Here is a 21,486-nt window from a genome sequence, read left to right on the forward strand (position 1 = left end):
ACCCTCCCGTTCTCTGTGCCTTCAACGGCGTATATCGATTGCCTGCTTTATACAGTACTTTACTAGACTCTTGGGAATATACCTCAGAAATAAAAGGTGCAATCCACACCCTTGAGGAGCTCCAATAAAATTTATAAAGCATGCAGTCCTTTTCACCCTTTAAATTGGCTTCGAATTTAGGAACAGTCTTTGCTCATCTATCATCTTAGATTATAAAGCCATTTTAGACTGAAGAAGTACATTTAAATACCTATGTAATGATAATGTTGGTATTTGTTAAGCGCTTACTATGTGCAGACCACTGTTCTAAGCGCTGGGGTAGATACAGGGTCATCAGGTTGTCCCACGTGAGGCTCACAGTCTTCATCCCCATTTTACAGATGAGGTAGTTGAGGCACAGAGAAGTTAAGTGACTTGCCCACGGTCACACAGCTGACAAGTGGCAGAGCTGGGATTCGAACCCATGACCTCTGACTCCCAAGCCGGGGCTCTTTCCACTGAGCCATGCTGCTTTAAGTGGGATCTGTTGGTCAGAATCCCTGACCGAGGCCGTGAGGTTAGGGAACCTGGAGGAGGCTGTAATCCTTGGGTGGATAGTTTAGGTTGCTTCTCCAGGCGTTTTCTTTTTGGTCCTGCTGACCTGGGAAGAATTCTAGAGGAAAATCGCCGAGAAGCACTTTAACCAAACTAAAACTTCCTGGAACTCTGAAGCCCTATCCCGACTTATTTCTTTTCCAGAAATGTTAACGTTCAGAATTCCCTTCCCCGGATAGGAAATTGTCTGGATCCTTAACAAGCACTCTATAAATAACTGGGATTTTCAGACTCAAACTGTTTTGTCTCAAAGTTGATGTGTTGAAGTTGCCAAGCAGTGGCAAATAATGTCTTTAAGTGTGTATATTTACTTCAAGAGCCCATGTCAGTCGAGGTCTAGGGGTATTTGAAGATGTGAATGTTGAGGGTATGTGGTCATCTCATAAAATTGTACATTCCAAGCGCTTAGTACAGTGCTCTGCACATAGTAAGCGCTCAAATACTACTGAATGAATGAAAGGGGTATAATGGAAGCTTAAAAAGCCTTGAAATTGGGTACGTGGAAGCATCTGAAGGCTTTTTAGGTCCATGTGTATAGTAGGGTTAGGGTTTGTAATAAAGTGGTGAATGTGTGGTAAAGATATTTCAGGCCACTTATTTTTACCATTTTAACATTTTTTTGCCGTTTTACATTTTTAGCCCCTGCGACTTGATATCAAGAGAAAACTAACTGCTCGGTCTGACCGAGTGAAGAGTGTTGACTTGCATCCTACCGAGCCATGGATGTTGGCTAGCCTCTACAATGGCAGCGTCTGTGTTTGGAATCATGAAACCCAGGTAAAACATTTTTAGGACACTTGCCAGTAGGGAAATAAAAGAATCTAGTGGGTAGATAAATGAAGGCATGTAATTGGCATGCAATTCCTAGGAATTTTGTGGATTTGAAAACATGCAGCTTTTACCACAGTCATAATCAGCAAATATTTGTGTACTTCTTTTTGAATCTAGTTAGAGTTAATATATGGTTACAGAAGCCAAGGCCCTACGGTAGGAATTACCATGACAAGTTACCTTTCTAAAACCTATTTAAGAAAAGGTTGTATCAATGAAAATCAACCTTGAGTCAGTTTTTAAAAGAAATCCAAATCTCTAACGCTGTGATGCAGTGGTGCACTGTGTGAAGAACCTGTGGATTTTTTTGTGCCTTCTCTGTAAAGGATATTCTGCAAAAGACTGATCTTAGTGTGTGGAGTAATTTAGATGTTGCTTGTTGAACTCCAACGCCATTTGGCACCAACAAACAAAAACTAGTCCCTGTCCTTTCCTCTGGATTAAAAAAATAAATTAGAGATACCATTTTGGAAATTATAAGACTTTGCGGTATAGGACTTTAAGTGCCGCTATTTAAGAAAAATAATATTTAATAATGACATTTAATAACAGTCAATCAATTACAGAGTTTTTTTAAAAAATATATGGAGGGTTAGCTATTTTGACATAATTTTTATCTCCTCCATCCGTTATCAGAGTGTAACCTGATCCCCCAAAATGTATCTCCTTAGTCGGTAAAACTGTCTGTGCACACAACTGTTTCTTTTGACCCTGCATTACATTTTAGCCAGACAGAAGTACATTGAAAAGGGACGGCTCCCCAATTCCTGTGCAGTGCTTTATTTAAAATATGCAGCGGCAGCACAAGTTAAAGGAACACTGACTCTAATTGTAATATTTAAATGAATTGTATAGATGTGATTTTAAAATGTGTTTTTGCCATTTGAAAGAACCTCTGCAGGTTCAAATCATTTTTATAGAAAATCTGAATAAGGTATTCAAATACGGAGCCCTTTGGCATGTCAGAGGAAAAAGGATGGTTGGTTGAATTTCAGTACTTTTCCTATTGATAAGAGATTTCTTGTTAGCATCGGATCATTTCTAAACTAGGTGTACTGTATATTTCAATAGACTTTGAAGTAATTGTTTTCTAACATCACTTTTTGTTGGATTCAATTTTAAGACACTGGTGAAGACATTTGAAGTGTGTGATCTTCCTGTTAGAGCTGCAAAATTCGTAGCGAGAAAGAACTGGGTTGTGACAGGAGCGGTGAGTATCAGTAAATCTCTTTTCTTTTTCCTTTGCCCATTTTTCTATACTGTGGTTGAAAAATTCCTAAAGCTTTATGTTGGAAACAGCATGATCTAGAGGAGAGAGTACAGGCTTGGGAGTTAGAGGACTTGGATTCTAATTCCGGCTCTGCCACTTGCCTGCTCTGTGACCTTGGGCAAGGCACTTTGCTTCTCTGACCTCAGTTTCCCATCTGAAAAATGGGGATTAAATTACCTGTTCTTCCTCCTACTCAGATTGAGCCCCATTTGGACAGAGACTGTGTCCATCCTGATTAACTTATATCTACCCCAGTACACTGCCTGACGTAGAGTGCTTGATAAATACTGCAATAAGCGTGGCTCAGTGGAAAGAGACCGGGTTTGAGAGTCAGTGACCGTGGGTTCAAATCCCGGCTCAGCCTCTTGCCAGCTGTGTGACTGGGTGAGTCATTGGGAAGCAGCGTGGCTCAGTGGAAAAGAGCTTGGACTTCGGAATCAGAGGTCATGAGTTCTACTCCCAGCTCTGCCACTTGTCAGCTGTGTGACTGTGGGCAAGTCACTTAACTTCTCTGTGCCTCAGTTACCTCATCTGTAAAATGGGGATGAACTGTGAGCCTCACGTGGGACAACCTGATTACCCTGTATCTACCCCAGCGCTTAGAACAGTGCTTTGCACATAGTAAGCGCTTAACAAATGCCATTATTATTAGAGAAGCAGTTTGGCTTAGTGGAAAGAGCACGGGCTTGGGAGTCAGAGGTCGTGGGTTCTAATCCCTGCTCCGCCACTTGTCTGCTTTATGACCTTGGGCATCTCACTTTAACTAGACTGTAAGCCCGTCAAACGGCAGGGACTGTCTTTATCTGTTGCCGACTTGTTCATTCCAAGCGCTTAGTACAGTGCTCTGCACATAGTAAGCGCTCAATAAATACTATTGAATGAACTTGTCTGGGCTTCAGTTACCTCATCTGTAAAAATGGGGATTACAAAATGTGAGCCCCACGTGGGACAATCTGATTATCCTTTATCTACCCCAGCACTTAGAACAGTGCTCTGCACATAGTAAGCGCTTAACAAATACCATAATTATTATTATTAAATACGTACCTCAGTTATGTTCGCTTTCAAAATGGATTTGAGGGGCTTTGAAGTCTGGTCTTCAGCCCTTGAGAGTGTATAGTTTTAGCTGCAGTATCTACTGTGGACCGAGTGCTGTACTAGGCAGTAGAGAAAGATGTTGTAATGATAATGCTCTGCACACAATAAGCTCTCAATAAATATGACTGAATGAATAATTGTTGTCCGTGTCCTACCGTCTTAAAATGGGGAAGAGAGATTCCCCAGCAGAGAAGGGAAGTTTGAAATAATAATCCGCAGAGCAATATGAGAATCCCGGCTCTGCCACTTGCTTAGCTGTGTGACCTTGGACAAGTCACTTAACTTCTCTGTGCCTCAGTTATCTCATCTGTGCAGTGGGGATTAAGTCCGTGAGCCCCATATGGAAGAGGGACTTGGTTCAACCCAATTAGCTCGTATCTACCTAAGCCCGTCAGTGGGCAGGGATTGTCTCTATCTGTTGCCGAATTGTACATTCCAAACACTTAGTACAGTGCTCTGCACATAGTAAGGGCTCAATAAATACTATCGAATGAATGATTAGTAAGCGCTTAACAAATATCATTATAATATTACTACTAATAATGACTTGTGTGCCTCTGTTTCCTCAACTGTAAAATGGGGATTACCTGTTCTCCCTCCTACTTAGACCGTGAGCCCCATGCGGGATGGGGACTGTGTCCGAGCAAGTTAAGTGAGTGCTAAACAAATGCCATAAGAAAAAGAAAACAAGGACAACAATACATATGATAAAAGCAAGGCATCATTAGTATATTTAGGTGCCTACTGTGTGTCATTGTCTCTAGAAGTCGTTTTCAAGCCTCTCACTGCTCTAGCCAGGCGATCTGTCCCCTCATAATCCAGATTCCCAAGCATCCTGAGTGTTCAAAAGGAGCCTCTTCTCCAGCTTCCACCTCCCAGGACCCCCCCAGTGGTGTTGGAGAGAGACGTGGCGGGGGGGAGGAGGGACGGAGCGACATTTCTCTGCGGCCTCAACACCGATGAGAGTGGGGAAGTAACCACTGGAGGCCCACTTTGGCAATGTTTGTTTTTCCTTTCTCTAGGATGACATGCAAATTAGAGTGTTTAACTACAACACTTTGGAGAGAGTTCATATGTTTGAAGCACACTCAGACTACATCCGTTGTATCGCTGTTCATCCGACACAGCCATTCATCCTAACCAGCAGCGGTAAGAGAATATATGCAAGTGCAGTCGGCTCTCCGTTTAAGAGTCGAAAGCCCTTCAGATCCTTCAGTTTCCATTCACGGAGAAATCCTGATCGAAATGTTGCTGCATTTGAAATGCTAACGCCAAGTAGCGCATGTGTTTTTTAATGAAATATCCACCGTACTTATGATTGGAAATGTAATAGCTCAGATTCCTGTCAAAGAAGACCTCAGCATATGGTTATTAAAACATCCGCCAAAGGGAAAGCCCATTTCCATGTTGATGAGTTAAAGTTGGGCCCACTGCCAGAGCACAGACAATTTTTACATTTGTATTCAAGCTAGTTTCAGAAGATTTCACGTAAATGCGTATCTTGCTAAAAGTTTTATAGGAACATTTTGAAGACTATTTTTTTGTGGTTCTGAAAAAAATGAACTATCCCACATTTTTGTGGGGTTAGATAAAATTAAGATTACATTTGAAAAAAGGTTTTCATTTTATTCATTATATTCCATCTCTGGTCAGATTGGATATCCACACCTTTGGGTTATCCTGTGTTAGATTCGTCAATCATTTCATAGTTGTTTTTTTTTAGCTACTGTTGATTCTTTCAAAATGGTACAAATGACCATTTTCCCTAAGAGAAACGGGTGAATGCTACTAACCTTTTAGTTCTGACTTCTCTATACAGGTGTGACTAGGAGCCAGTGACCTTTCTCCCTTTAAAAGTATGAAGGATTTAAAGAATATATTATGTAACTGTAAAATATTATGCTATATACTGAAAATGAAATTCTAAGAGATAATTTTCTAGACAGCTCTATTTAGGACCTATCTGTCCTGCGTGGAATTTGAAGAGTCATCATCATCATCATTGGCATTTATTGAGCACTTACTATGTGCAGAGCACTGTACTAAGCGCTCGAGAGAGTACCTATACAACAGAGTTTGACAGACACAAGCTTATTGTTTGAGTCATTGGTTTCATCCTTTTACTCATAGTGGCAGTCTGGGTTTAGGTGAGTTGTTCAAGTTTAGTTTGCATTATCAGTCCCAGCCTTTGAGAGTTTGGCATTATAAGCAGCATGGCTCAGTGGAAAGAGCCCAGGCTTGGGAGTCAGAGGTCATGAGTTCGAATCCACCTCTTCCACTTGTCAGCTGTGTGACTGTGGGCAAGTCACTTAACTTCTCTGTGCCTCAGTTCCCTCATCTGTAAAATGGGGATTAACTGTGAGCCTCATGTGGGATAACCTGATTCCCCTGTATCTACCCCAGCGCTTAGAACAGTGCTCTGCACATAGTAAGCGCTTAACAAATAACATTAACTATCCATACCTGCTAGTCTTTCCTCCCGCGATTACCAAAGGTTCCTGTTGAACCTACCAATAGAGTTACAATCCTTTCTAAAATAGTAAGAACTACATGGAGACTTTGAGCCTTCTAAAGGACAGGCAGAAGAGATTTGTGATTTTTAGAATGTGTCAGTAAGACCATAAGTACACAATTTGAAGAGTATTGGCAGTACAACTAATTTTAAAACTTTTCTTTTCCTCAGATGACATGCTCATTAAACTGTGGGACTGGGATAAAAAATGGTCTTGCTCTCAGGTGTTTGAAGGGCACACCCACTATGTGATGCAAATTGTCATAAACCCCAAGGATAATAATCAGTTTGCCAGCGCTTCTTTGGACAGAACAATCAAGGTATACTATTCACATTTGTGTCGTTATAAGTACATTTCGAGATGGTGTGTGGGCCCCATGAAGGTTAATTAGTATTTGAGATGCTTCTGGGAAAAAAATTAATATAGAAGCAAATGTTACTTTGACAGTTAATGTGTATTCTCTATTTTGGAGTTTGAGATCTCGTAAAAATCTGTTTAAGCTCAGTTTCTGATTAAGTATATCAGGTCCCGGAAGTGCGGGCTTCCAGTTGGCGCAGAGAAAAATTAATGAAAATGATCACAATCCCATCAATCTCTCGTTGTTTTTTTAAAAATTCCAATAGCAAAGCCTTTTACAGATGTGCTGGATAATAGTGTGATTGACTTCTTCCTCTTTATTTCATCTCACTGTCATCATAATCACTTCCCGCATGAACTACGTTCATGTATGAGCAGTATCCACATGAGCTTATTTCTCTCCTTAATTTACTTGAAATGTTTTACCATTCTTCTATCTTTAATTAGTAAAATTCAGGTTTATAATAATTGTTTTCATTAGCCTCCTTCTTAGTCTCCCCGTTTCATATGGCTCTCTTCAGAGTGTTCTAAAGGCTGATTCATTGTGCATTTTGTTGAGTGCATGACTCCCTAATCTACACCCTCTCATTGTTCTTGTCTGGCACAGATTTCAATTTTTTGTTTTTAAGGGACTTCTCCGTGATCTTTGCCACATACCTTTTGTTTCCTACTCTGTGTTCTCTGACTTGGCTTGCCTGACTTATCACTCTGATCTGTGTTTACTTTTTCCATTCTGTCTGTCCCTTTCTTAGGTAATAATAAATCAACATCCTTTCAGTACCTTTCAAAAAAAATTTCCATAGGCCCACCAAAAGTCTTCCACAAAAGTATTTCCATTTCTTAAGGAGAGAGGGAGAACAAAAGAAAAGTAAAAAAGAAAGAACACAAAAAAAGGTGAAGGGATGGAGTTACTGGACCCATCGTAACTCATTTTCATGTCTGATACGCTACTTCTGAAAAAATGGAGGCATTAATTTCTCACTAATTATATTCTTTGAAGGTTTGGCAGCTTGGCTCTTCTTCACCAAACTTCACTTTAGAGGGACACGAGAAGGGAGTGAACTGCATTGATTACTATAGTGGAGGTGACAAACCGTATCTCATTTCAGGAGCAGATGATCGCCTTGTTAAAATATGGGACTACCAGGTATTTGAAACTCAACATTCATTCGCATTTATCGAGAGCCTCCTGTACCAAAGAAACTCTGTTAGGCTCTTGAGAGAGAAAATAAAAGTCAAAGATCCAGTGCATGCCCTGGAGGAGTTTACTGTTTAATGAAGACCGGCTGATGTACACTGTATCTATATATTCAATGTAGGGAGTAGGAAAAGCATATAGATCTAATTGGAAATATGAAAAGTTGGAATAAAAAATACATAAATAATTTAAATGGAATAAGTAAATTGAATTCTTGTCATCCCTATTCTAATGCACTCTTTTGTGTTTTGGGGGGGATAGCACCCATTGGCTACAGTGCCCTCTCAGGTTGAAATAGCACTGCAAACTTTATCTTGGAAGAAGCCTTTTTGAAGTGTTGTGAGGAGTTGAGAGGGAGGCATAATTAGAAGCCTAGGTTGAGAGGAAAGACTATAAATTGGGGTTTGGCAGGTGAAGAGAGAAAATATGTAAGAAGTAGATTGCTGGGGGGGAGCCTTGAAGTCAGTGGTCAAGAGTTTCTGTTTGATGTAGAAAGAAGTTGATAGCCATAGGAGTTTATATTTACATTTTAATTATGTAGTAGAATGAATAGGAACACTCAATTTTCCTCAGACATCCGTAATCTTAAATAAGCTTGGATTTGAAAGTGAGAAATGGCAAATCCCAGAAGTAATTCAGTACAGACAGATGTGGTATAATAGCCTAATATTTCGCTTTTCCAGCCCACTCAGTTGCGTGTTTCCTTTGTTTTTGTAATCCTATGTAGGCTTCCAGTTTTCAAGTCATATGAAAAATGTCCACCAGGGACTGACTTGAAGCCTAGGAAACTGGCTTTCTTTTCTGAGCAGAGTCACATTCATAATTGCAAAATTTAAACTGAAGTCAAAAATAGTAAAACCCACTACACTGCGCTCTCCGGGCGTCTGGCAAGAGTCAAGTTAGTATGTATAAAATGAAAATCTATTACAGTAGGAATTAAGGGCAACAACATTAAAAGGAAAACAAAATTTCCAGTTTTCATGTATTTTTATACCGACAGTACCTCCTTTTGCCGTGACATATGATTATTAGGACTGTAGAATAAGGACCTCAGGGTATCTCTTTAACACTATTCAACTAAATATATATTTGATTCCATCCCTAGCACACCAACCTTATTTCTCTCTCCTGTTTGTTACAGAATAAAACTTGTGTGCAAACATTAGAAGGTCATGCACAGAATGTGTCTTGTGCCAGTTTTCACCCCGAACTGCCTATCATCATCACCGGTTCAGAAGATGGTATATTTTTTTGTTGTTGTTGCTGTTGTTGTTTTAATCCCGATTAGGAAACCGGAAAGTATTCCTGTATTTAGAAGAGTGTATTTCACAGGTTGTAATGTCTTAGTAGGAAATATTCATGTAGATAAGTTGCATGTAGTACATATCGTAAAGTTTGCGTAGCTGATACTGCATTATTTTGTGAAACAGTTGACAAGAAAATTATTAGAAGATTAGAGAAACGGAAATGTTAGTAATAGAATTACAGGCTTTAAAATTATACCCTTGAATATAGTATCTGTAATTTTTCATAGTTTCTCTGGATGAAACCAACATATCAAAATGACTGTATGCTTATTGTAGCAAAGTATGCTTACTGTAATGTTTTCTTGATATTTCTACTTGTTATACACCTGTTAAATCTGGGTATTAATGATATTTATTGAGTACTTCCTATGTGAAGAGCACTGTACTAAGTGTTTGGGAGAGCACAGTACAACAGAATTAGCAGACACGTTCCCTGCCTAAAATGTGTTTTCAGGCCAGAGGGGGAGACAGACATCAATATAAATAATTCAAAATATATAATTTAAAGATAAGAATATGTGTTGTGGTATTAAGAGCTTCAACCAAAGTACTCCATAGGGTTTTCTCATTCAGTAGTGTTTATTGAGCATTTACCATGTGCAGAGCACTGTACCATGTGCAGAGCACTGTACTAAGCACTTGGGAGAGTACAAAGCAACAATAAGCGGACACATTTCCTGCCCACAATGAGCTTACATCTAGAGGGGCAGTCGGACATTAATATAAGGACATAAATTATAGATATGAATTCCAAACACAGGCTAATTCCTCTACCCTTATCTAAGAATTAGTAAAGTTGTAATTTAAATACTTTGCCTTTTTGGTCAACAGTCAGCAGGCCTAAAGGGGAACAGGATAAGTGGCATCCTGCCCTTCTTTGAAGGTTAATTGACATTACAAATCACCTTTTTTTCCCCCAGGATTGGCTCATTTTCAGTTAATTAATGGAGAAAACTAGGCAACCTTATAAGATTGTAAATTAAGTAGCTCTCCTACTTTTTTCGTGAGGCAGCTCTTTTATTAGGGCCTTTGTTGTTCAACTGTGTTATTGTTCCATGCCCTACTTCTTTGTTTAATCAAGGTTTCACCTGTAATGGGATTTTAAAGGACAGTTTAATTAAGAACCAAAGATACTAGGAAGTAATTCATTTGGGTATATTTCTCTGTTGCAGTTATGAAAATAGAAATTTGAACTATTGTGTTTTTTGTTGTTTTTTTTTTTTTTAATTCCCAGGCACTGTGCGTATTTGGCATTCAAGCACTTACCGCCTTGAAAGTACTTTAAACTATGGAATGGAGAGAGTGTGGTGCGTGGCCAGTCTGAGGGGGTCCAATAATGTTGCCTTGGGATATGATGAAGGCAGTATTATTGTAAAGGTATTCCAATAATTGCATCTCATATAATATGTCTTTCTTTATACAAAGATGTGGAAACTTAAATGAAAAATATGGTTTTTACTTGTATAATTGTACCGCTCTTTTGCATCATCTTTGCAAAGCCGAAACAGTGGAGAGATTATTGTGTGTGTGGGGATCATACAAGAAATAAGTCAAACAATAAGGGCAGCAGGAGAAAGAATGAGAAGGGAGAAGGATGAGAAAGGTAAGGGGGCACTTGAGATTGCATCCCTTCTATTGCAGTCTCCCAAGAGCAGTGTCTAACAGATAGTGAATTAACTTCCCTCCCTTTCCCTCTCCTTTTGCCTGACTTCTCAAGTCTCGTGAGGCAATTTCCTTCTTACCTGCCGTGTTAACACCCCCGGCCCACTTCTTCCTACTCCAATGTACACACGATGCAGTGGATCATGAGAAGCGGCATTCTTGTGTATTTCTGAGAAATATTGTAGCCTAGTGCAGAGAGCACGGGCCTGGAAATCAGAGGACCTGGGTTCTAATGCCACTTACCTACTGGGTGTCCTTGGGCAAGTCACTTAGCATCTTTGTGCTTCAGTTCTCTCATCTGTGGAATGACGATTCAATACCTGCTCTCCCTCTTACTTAGATTGTGAGCCCCATGTGGGACCTGATTAACTTGTATCTACCCCAGGGCTTAGTTCAGTGCTTGGCACATAGTAATCGCTTAACAAATATCAATCGGATTTGTCGAGTGCTTACTATGTGTGCACAGCATTGTACTAAGCACTTGGGAAAGTACAATGCAACAGAATTAGCCGACATGTTCCCTGCTAATAAGGAATTAGAGGTTAGAGGGAGATAGCACCATTAGGGAAATAGCACAGTTTTTTATTATTGGTAGTAGTAGGTTTAGTATTATTACCGTTATTATAATTCAAAGAAGAAAATCCCTCCCCACTGTGAACCTCTTTCTACAACGTTGACATTTTCTGATGCATTCCATCCTACCCCAGGGTGTGCTGCAATCACTGCTTAAGAAAATAATGAATGTCTTCTTTCCTCCTCAAAATTTGGAATGGGGGATTTAATGAGGTGGCGACAATTTTGCATTTAAATATGGTATCCTCCTAGCATTTTAACAAAATAAATTAATTTTACGTCACCACTTTTCTTCGGCATAGTTTCTGTATGACCTATTTGAACATGAAGTAAAGAAAGGACAGCAGTCTAAGCTGAATAAGCAAGTGGCTATCATATATTCCCCCTGATAAAATTAATTTGTTTTATTACTTAGCTTGGCCGGGAGGAGCCTGCAATGTCCATGGATGCGAATGGAAAGATTATTTGGGCTAAGCATTCAGAAGTTCAGCAGGCTAATTTGAAAGCAATGGGTGATGCTGAAATTAAAGATGGAGAAAGATTGCCACTTGCTGTGAAGGATATGGGTAGTTGTGAAATCTATCCTCAGACCATTCAACACAATCCTAATGGACGGTAAAATATTTTTGCGACAGTATTTAAAAAAGAAAAAATGGAAAATCGTATCCTTAGAAATAAGAACTTAGAGTGCCTGTCTACTTGTTTTGTTGTCTGTCTCCCCCTTCTAGACTGTGAGCCCGTTGTTGGGTGGGGATTGTATTTTCCAAGCGCTTAGTACAGTGCTCGGCACACAGAAAGCGCTCAATAAATACGATTGAATGAATGAATGAAAAGAAAAATCTACTGTTAGTTCGTTGCTATTCAAACTGGGTGTATGTTGAGCTACATAAAATACTGCAAATGTAGCAGAATTAGGCATTGTGAAGGAATTCATTCACTTATTCATTATTCAGTCGTATTTATTGAGTGCTTACTGTGTGCAGAGCACTGTACTAAGCTCTTGGAAAGTACAATTCACAAACAGAGACAATCCCTACCCAACAATGGGCTCACAGTCTAGAAGCGGGGAGATGGACATCAAAACAAGTAAGCAGGCATCAATAGCATCAATATCAATAAATGGAATTATAGATATATATACATATTATAAAATAAATAAAATAATAAATATGCTACACAAGTTTGGTGGGGATGAGGGGTAGAGAAGAGGGAGGGAGTCAGGGCATTGGAAAGGGGAGGAGGAGCAGAGTAAAAGGGGGCCTTAGTCTGGCAATTGAAGAATGAAATACATGTTTTCATTAGTTGTTTACATTTTAGATATTCCAAGGCAGAATAGGCTTTACTCTAGTTTTGGATCTAGAAATTTTGGATCCCTGTGACATCAGGCTTTTAAAATAGATTATTGGAATAGATGGTGATTTCAGTAGTTTGTGAAACTTTATCCTCAGAAGCATTTATTGAGCATCTAGTGTGTGAGTGCAGAGCTCTTTAGTAAGCACTTGGGAGACTACAAATGATCCCTGCTTTCAAGTAGCTTAAAACCATTTGAGTTGTGATAATGTGAGGGGAAATTTTTACGATGAATTATGCTTGTAGTAATAGCCATGTGGAAAAGGCAGGGATCAGAACAGTAAAAGATTACTAATCGTGCAGTTTTTAGTTTAAAGTGAGTGATTTTTAGAACACTCTAGAGGCTTTGTGTGAACTCAGACTTCTTGTCAATTCTTAGATTTGTCGTGGTGTGTGGTGATGGTGAATATATCATCTATACGGCGATGGCTTTGAGAAACAAGAGTTTTGGTTCTGCTCAAGAGTTTGCCTGGGCCCATGATTCATCAGAGTAAGTACTGTGATCGAAATATCTAGAAAATTGTGGCAGGTTGTTGAAAAACAACTACTCCATTTCACCTAGCTGCTTAATAAGATACTTGACTAATGATTAGTTTCTATACAAAATCTCAAGCCCTAGTGATGAATAATGTAACATATGACTGACACATCCTTTCTTCTACCGTATGCTACTGCTTTTACTCTTTCTGTTGAATAAGAAAAGAACTGAATGCCTACATGGTGCAGTGACTGTACTAAGCACTTGGGAAATACAAAGCAAAGAAGTGACGTGCTTTCCCATGTAAAAGATGAAAAATAAATATTAACTTAAAGCATACTTCCAAAGTTCATTTCATAACCCTACAGAATGTAACAAAAACATATTTAACTGTCAAAGTATTTCCTTTAAAAATGTATTGCAGAGCCAATGTCTAAAATGTGTTTCCCTATTGAATTTCTGTTCCTCAGAAAGAATGCATGCACTAACATAGATGAAAATATGTGTTAAAATATTTTATGAGTAGTCAAAGTAAATAATCGAATGTACAGTTGAACACATGAACTTGCTTGGAAGTGCCAAGGATGATAGATTTACTATGATTTGAAGATCTGAGAATTAATTGGGGAAGACTTGGTGGAAGAGGAAGGAGTTGGGATGTTTTGGGGGGATTTTGACCTTTTTGAGGGATTTGGTTAGTTGGATTTGGGGACAAAGAAAGTTCCAGGGCAGGGAAGCTGCATGAGTACAAAAATGGAGGCCCGGATTGTTGAGAACCAGCTACACGGTTGGCTTGAGAGGAAGAGAGAGAGAGAGAGAGCTGAGAGAGAGAGCAGAGAAGTAAGGTGGGACAAGTTGGCAGAGAGCCTTGAAGCTAATGGTGACTGAGAAGATTTTTTTGATGCTCTAAACGTTTTTGTTATATTCTTAATATACTGTTTTTATTTTTTAGGTATGCAATAAGAGAGAGCAACAGTGTTGTGAAGATATTTAAGAACTTCAAAGAGAAGAAATCGTTTAAACCGGATTTTGGAGCTGAGGGTGGGTGTAGATTATATAGGCTGCACTTGTTTCCCATCTTCTGTACTATCTTCTCAGGGTCTCATCAAAAAACATTTTTATTCCCTACAGGTATCTATGGAGGTTTCTTACTGGGAGTCAGATCTGTAAATGGTCTAGCTTTCTATGACTGGGAAAATACAGAGCTGATACGCAGAATTGAAATCCAACCCAAACATGTGAGTTTTGCCCAGATTTCTTTTTTTAGGATGTAGATGAGAAATTCATGTGGAAGCTCCTTGATGCCTGGGACTCAGTCTTCTTCATGTTCAGTTAAACCTTCCTTCCAAGGGGCTTTGTACTTGGGATTACCCCGAAAACTGATTATAACGGTGATCCTTTTTTCTATTTGAAAAATAAGAACTTGCTTGAAGAAGCCAGTTTACAAAAGTATCAAACGCAGGGAACGTTCGGCGACGCGAAATCTGAGTGAGGGGGCAGTCGTTGGAGAATGAAATGTATGAAATTTCCCATTTCTACCCACAAATAATAATTTTTATTTCCTACTGTGTAGATTTTCTGGTCTGATTCAGGAGAGCTGGTCTGTATTGCCACTGAAGAATCATTCTTCATCCTTAAGTATCTGTCTGAAAAAGTTTTAGCCGCCCAGGAAACCCACGAGGGAGTTACTGAAGATGGCATTGAAGATGCTTTTGAGGTAGATGTAGTTAAAAATGGAGTGAAGCTGTTGCAAGAGTAGAACCTCCATTTTTTTTAATGTTTTGTTCGTTGTAATATAGCAAAACCACTCAAAATGCTTTCAATATTTTCTATACATATATATATGTGTGTCTATATTTATACGAACATGTATGTTTGTGTATGTATTCTGAGGTACAGAAACGAAATCATGAAACAAATTTGGGGCCTTGGCTCTGAAATACATTTTTAAAGGAAATCTTTTATCAGTAAATATTTTTGGTACATTCTGTATGGTTATGAAATGAGCTTTGAGTAGTATACTTTGAGTTAAGATCAATTTTTTATCTTTACATATTACATATTACATTTTAACACTTGAAAGTATTTTGTCTTAGAAGGAAATATAGGTAGAGTAATGACACTATTATGAATTTTTTAATTAAAATTATGAAGCTCCTGCTTTGCCATGGAGATGCAGTGAAATATTTTTTTTTCTTAAAAAAAATTGAAGTGTTCTTTTGTAAATATTATAGGAGTTCATTCACTCATTCAGTAGTATTTATTGAGCGTGAGTCTGGTTTAACTACCTTTACTACAGGGTCAGTATTCTCAGACCTGAGAATATGTCTTGACCTTGTACACTTGATGTAAGTTTGACAGCTTTGATAGAACTAGTTGTTGAAGAGGGTGAAGATAGATCCAGAAACATCTCATTTTTATATGAATTAATTTTTTGATATGCTTATGAAAGAACATGTTTACAGTTCATATATGTACTATATAGCTTATGTTTTCAGTGTTCAGGTTTTTGATAAGGGGTGTTATTTTAATGTTAGACTTGGCTGTTTGATTTAATTTCATTTTCTCTACTTCAGGTTCTTGGCGAGATTCAAGAGATTGTTAAAACGGGTTTGTGGGTGGGAGATTGCTTTATCTACACCAGTTCTGTGAACAGACTAAATTATTACGTCGGAGGAGAAATAGTCACCATTGCCCACTTGGACAGGTAACGATGCTGTCGGTTAACATTACTCTGATGAAACCCCCCCCCCACACACACATACACACAGATACAAAATGGCCCGGCTGGGTAGTGAGGAGAGCAGAATTGGGGAAGTATTGGTCAGTGATAGATGCTGTCATCATCCCAGTGACTGGGTGTTGTGGACCTGGGCCAGAACTTGCCAGTCCTCGTTTTGTGTTGAACATCTTGAATATTTCTAGTAATGGTATTTTTTAAGCAGTTTCTTTTGCCAAACACCATGGAAGAGTTAGGATAGAGTCATGATGATCAGATCAGGCAGATTCTCCAAATCATATTAGGCCTATGTTTAGGGAGAGCAGATAATGTATCCCCGTTTTACAAACGGGCACCTGGAGGCAGAGAGAGTCTAAAGTATCTTGCCGAGGTCACACAGCAGAACAGGGATTAGGATCAGTCCCAGGTTTTTTCCGCTAGTCCAGTTTGCACTTTTAGAGCGAGGAAAGGGTTTTATCAGTGGATGTTAACTGACAAGAGACACACAAGGCTTTTTTAGGACTTAATTGGGCCAGTTGTATCTCTGGAGAAGCAAATTCCCTGAAACCAAGCATCCTAGAGATCCTAAATGAGATTTTCCAGAAGACACGGAGTCCCATTTATTCTGCCAAGGAGCCCCAGGAATCTCAGAGTTGCTCTGAGTCTGTCTTTAAGATTAGACACTCAGGCCACCATCATTAGCCCATTTTTAACTTGTCTAAAAACATCATGTTTCTTATAATTAGAAATGCTTTTTTCATGTTATACTTGGACTTCCTTGAAAAAACTTTTTTTTTTTTGAAAGAAAAGCACCTCAACAAAACAATTTAAAAATCTAATCTATAAAATCATTTTTATTGACGCCATTTGCTATTTATATAACATTGCATAAACCAGCATTGAAAGAAGCAATTACTGTTGGCTCTTTAAATGTGAATTCTTTTATGCTTCTATTTTAGGACAATGTATTTGTTGGGCTATATCCCCAAGGACAACAGACTTTACCTGGGTGATAAGGAGTTAAACATAGTTAGTTACTCCTTGTTGGTATCGGTGCTGGAATATCAGACTGCAGTGATGAGGAGAGACTTTAGCATGGCTGACAAAGTCCTCCCTACCATTCCAAAAGAACAAAGGACTAGAGTTGCACATTTCCTGGAAAAGCAGGTAAAATGAGGGTGTAAGTTCTCTCCACCCTATTCCTCTTGGGTTGAGATGGGGATTGTCACTCTGGGGGAGCTTTGGCGTGGTCACCCACACGGCCTCACAAGTCCTGCTTTTTCTGGGCTCCCTTTCAGTTGGGTTGGCCAGCTGCAGCTGGTAATTCTGCCCGAGGAACCGGTGGCCCCTATGTGTCCGGGGATCGGGGACGGACCTGTGCCGTGGCTTTGGAATGCCAACTTCTGCCCCAGCCCCAGCAGAACAGAAGTCCTGGGCCGCTCCGGCAGACCCGGCGAGATGCGTGGCTGCCCTCTGCTTCCCCCCACTCCCTTGAGACCCCAGGGATGTGGGGTGGAAGAGCCAACTAGGCCCGAACCTGGCAACTATTCATTCAATCGTATTTACTGAGCGCTTACCGTGTGCAGAGCACTGTACTAAGCACTTGGGAGAGTACAATGCAACAATAAATAATCACATTCCCTGCCCACAACAAGCTTAGAATCTAGGAGTCCCTGGCAAGTGGCAGCAGCGATGGTCATCATCCTCCACCTTCTCCAAAAGATAGAGGCCACCCACCATGCCAAGAAATCTCGGGGGCCTCCTCAGTGCCAATTTCTGGGGCTGAGCACTCCTAATCTCTTGTGAGCTCTGTGCCACTCAGTTGTTGGTACTACCACAAAAATTACCTTGTCACACATCTCGTACATTCTCTAACGTATGTACTAGGATAACTAGTTAGTGATGTAACTAATGGCAGGGAGTGTGTGCTTCTAGAAATGTCAGTGATTTCAAATTTGACTAACCTTTCTTTTCTTCAGGGCTTCAAACAACAAGCTCTTGCGGTATCCACAGATCCCGAACATCGCTTTGAACTGGCTCTTCAGCTTGGAGAGCTAAAGATTGCGTACCAGCTGGCAGTGGAAGCAGAGGTAAATCCAAAATACACTACTTTTATTTTTAGCTTACACTGTGAGGTGGAAATTTAGTTTGTCATTTAGAGAAACTTTCCTGTGCTTGTCCTGTGGCCAAGTGAAATAATAGCAGTGATTGTGGTATTTACTAAGAGTTTACTATTTGTCAAGCACCATTCTAAGCGCTGAGGTAGATAGATACAAGGTAATCATGTCAGGCACAGTCCCTGCTCCATATGGGGCTCACAGTCCTAAGAAGGAGGGAGAAAGGGGATTTGAATCCCCATTTTACAAATGAGGAAACTCTGAGGGCCAGAGAAGTTGTGACTTGCCCAAGGTCACCCAGCAGACAAATGGTGTAGCTGGGACCAGCACCCAGGGTCTCTGAGGCCCATCCTCTTTCCCCTAGGTACTCGTTGCTAATTTATTTGTTTTCTAAAAAACACAAGAGATTTCTATTATAGTTTGCATAAAGAAAATAGTTTACTTTGTGGTAGAAATGCATTTCAAAACTCAGTCTTTCTTTGGGACAATTTTATTTGATCGCAGGAAAAATTGACAGGCTTTTAAATGTATTTCACTCATCAATGTCAAGACCATTTTGTCTTTGTCTAAAACAAAATACATTAAATACCAGCAATTAAAACTATAGGTGTCTGATAAGGAAAACTCGGTTACTGATTTAGTTTTACCTGATGGGTACTTAAATAAAAATATAAGAGATTGTTATTGCTGAAAGCTTGCAGTATCAGAAATGGATCGTATATTTGAATAACGGAATGATCTTCTTGTTTCAAGAAGTGCAATTAATTTTTCACTTATTTCGAGCTAATGTGTAAGTCTTTAACAAGCACAATTCAGATCTGCATAGGTTCCTCACCTAATGATAGACTGTAAGCCCCATGTGGGTTGGGAGTGATTAACTTGTATCTACCCCAGCGCTTAGAACAGTGCTTGGCACATAGTAAATGCTTAACAAATACCATAAAAAAGTTCAAATTTAGCCTGAAAGAGTTATTGTTTTTTCCAATATAAAGTTCATATTTGTATTGGAAAGGAATAAGTAACGTGCCAAGTTTGCCTTTCTAGTCAGAACAGAAGTGGAAGCAACTTGCAGAGCTGGCCATCAGCAAATGCCAGTTCGGCTTGGCCCAGGAGTGTTTGCACCATGCCCAGGATTATGGGGGTCTGTTGCTTTTGGCTACCGCTTCGGGAAATGCCAGCATGGTGAACAAGCTAGCTGAAGGAGCGGAGAAGGACGGCAAGAACAACGTGGCATTTTTGAGCTACTTTCTGCAGGGAAAGTAAGTGGCCTGGAGTTAAGTCTTTGTGATGTGAACGGATATTTTAGAAGTCCACGAATGGGGTTAGCCTCCCCACCAGGGTAGTGAGTGGCAGGAGTCCGCGGGGGCATTATTGGCCCCGCCAGAGGCAGGCTGCCTCCTCATGTAAAGCAGTGGGTGCCTGGATGAGTCCAGAGATTCACACTGCAGAAGCAATGTGGACCTTTTTCTGCTCTGGTTGCCATCACCCACTTGCAGCCCTCACAAAAAGCATCAGGACAGCCTTGTGGCCTGGCTGGTAAGGAACGGAGCTGGCAGACGGGATGGGTTCCTTGGGCAGAAAAGGGCAGAGGAAACGAGCGGCCTGCAGAGCGGGAGCCATCACCCCCTCACCCCTCTCCTACTACCCCGCTCCCAACAGAAAAGGGGGGTTTCATTGGGTCTTCACTTAGGCTGAGCTCAGAGAAGGCTTGGTGGAGAGGGAGAGGGGGAGTCAGGTGCACGGGGATGGCCTGACAGATTAGGATTGCCCTGGAGGGCTGCCAGTCAGTAACCAGCCCGGGGCAATTAACATCATTACCAGGTTGGGCTGGGAATATAACCTGGGTGGAACTGAAGGGAAGGAGGCTGGGAGTGGGGAGAAGTTGGTCCTGGAGCTGCCCACTGGCCTACGGAGACCAGAAGCTGAGGGACCTCCTGGGTTAGGAATTGGCAAGCAAAACTGCAAGGAGGCTAGGGGCCATTGGCCACCAAAGGTGCCCATCCGAACCAAAGAGCTCAGGGGGACCGATCAGCTCAGGCCATCCAGAATTTGGGGCAGTTTAGGGGGTCGGACCAGAGCGAGTCTGCAGAGCGGCACCCATTGCTGAAAATGACTCCAGTTTTTTAAATCATATTAGTGGGAAGTCTTAAGTCTTCTCTAGCCTGTAAGCTCATTGTGGGCAGGGCAGGTTCTTCATATTGTACTCTCCGAAGTACTTAGTGCTGCCCTCTGCACAGCATAAGCACTAAAATACGATTGGGAAATTACTATTGGAAAATTAGTTGGAAAATGACCTATGGAGTGTGTTTTTGACATTGGGTTTAATGTCGATATATTTTTGTTTTCAACAGTTAGATGAGAAGAATTACTGTCATATTGAAAGCAGTGGAGATTATGGTATATGCTTCCAAAACCCATCGAAGACAAACCTTTGCTTGTTTTTCAGCTGTGTTGGTATTGTTAGTAAATATCGATCTGATACCTGGCACAAGGAAGATTATCAACCCTAGGGCTTCACCACTTAAATACTCCGTGCTAATAGGTTATTAATCAAACTGAAGAGTGTGTTAGGTTGAAAAACCGGACACTTTATCATTCTCTTGATTAAACTTTGAAATTTATCGTTTAGGCTCGACTCTTGCCTTGAACTCTTGATTAGAACTGGACGCTTACCAGAAGCTGCCTTTCTAGCTCGCACATATTTGCCAAGCCAGGTTTCAAGGTACCGTCTCCTTATGTTATTTGAAAATTTTGTTATTAGATATGCCAAACGCTGCTCATAAGCACTCTTTCATCACTTTTGTCTTCAGGGTTGTCAAACTGTGGCGAGAGAGCCTTGGTAAAGTCAATCAGAAAGCAGCCGAGTCTCTTGCTGATCCCACAGAGTATGAAAATCTTTTCCCTGGATTAAAAGAGGCGTTCGTTGTGGAAGAGTTTGTAAAAGAAACCCATACTGATTTACGACCAGCCAAGGAATACCCACTTGTCACTGTAAGTGGTTTTCAGTTTTAAAATATCATCAGAATGAAGGTGGTGTTTTTTTTGAGGTAGTCCTTTGTATGTTTATCCAATTATTTTAAGACCAGTGGAAATAAAATTAAGATTTCTCTCCTCTTCAGACTGTTGTTCTTAGGTTGAATGATCTAGTTACACTCTATTCTCATTCTTATTCCATGGTAGCCAAATGAAGAACGAAATGTAATGGAAGAAGCTAAAGGTTTTCAACCATCAGGAATCGTTGCACAGCAGGTGAGTTGTATCAATACTTCTGGTGAAAAGTTTCAGCGGAATATCTGTCTGTAGTTAGTACGATGAGATGATTGAACCTGCAACTCTCCCTTGGGTGTATCCTGCCCGAGGACAGTTTCAGGACTTCATCATTGCCCCTAAAGGGCTTAACAAGGTTTTTCATCGATTGT

At 40.2% G+C, this 21,486-nt stretch overlaps 1 protein-coding gene across 3 annotated transcripts in view; it reads left to right on the top strand.

The window, feature by feature from the left end:
* The window catches only part of COPB2 (COPI coat complex subunit beta 2), a 33,811-nt gene that overhangs the window by 11,194 nt on the left and 1,131 nt on the right, over positions 1-21,486 (top strand). For all 3 annotated transcript variants that reach the window (XM_029061427.2, XM_029061587.2, XM_029061513.1), the window contains exons 2-20: positions 1,234-1,371; positions 2,549-2,635; positions 4,816-4,942; positions 6,477-6,625; positions 7,664-7,810; positions 9,003-9,102; positions 10,403-10,545; positions 11,819-12,018; positions 13,133-13,243; positions 14,184-14,272; positions 14,363-14,469; positions 14,805-14,948; positions 15,808-15,938; positions 16,910-17,117; positions 17,930-18,040; positions 19,112-19,326; positions 20,697-20,789; positions 20,878-21,058; positions 21,248-21,316. In XM_029061427.2, coding sequence (XP_028917260.1) covers positions 1,234-1,371; positions 2,549-2,635; positions 4,816-4,942; positions 6,477-6,625; positions 7,664-7,810; positions 9,003-9,102; positions 10,403-10,545; positions 11,819-12,018; positions 13,133-13,243; positions 14,184-14,272; positions 14,363-14,469; positions 14,805-14,948; positions 15,808-15,938; positions 16,910-17,117; positions 17,930-18,040; positions 19,112-19,326; positions 20,697-20,789; positions 20,878-21,058; positions 21,248-21,316 — 2,550 coding nt within the window. The remainder of the gene's footprint in view (positions 1-1,233; positions 1,372-2,548; positions 2,636-4,815; positions 4,943-6,476; positions 6,626-7,663; positions 7,811-9,002; positions 9,103-10,402; positions 10,546-11,818; positions 12,019-13,132; positions 13,244-14,183; positions 14,273-14,362; positions 14,470-14,804; positions 14,949-15,807; positions 15,939-16,909; positions 17,118-17,929; positions 18,041-19,111; positions 19,327-20,696; positions 20,790-20,877; positions 21,059-21,247; positions 21,317-21,486) is intronic.

Source organism: Ornithorhynchus anatinus, chromosome 1 (genome assembly GCF_004115215.2).
Source record: "Ornithorhynchus anatinus isolate Pmale09 chromosome 1, mOrnAna1.pri.v4, whole genome shotgun sequence".
NCBI classification, from domain to species: domain Eukaryota; kingdom Metazoa; phylum Chordata; class Mammalia; order Monotremata; family Ornithorhynchidae; genus Ornithorhynchus; species Ornithorhynchus anatinus.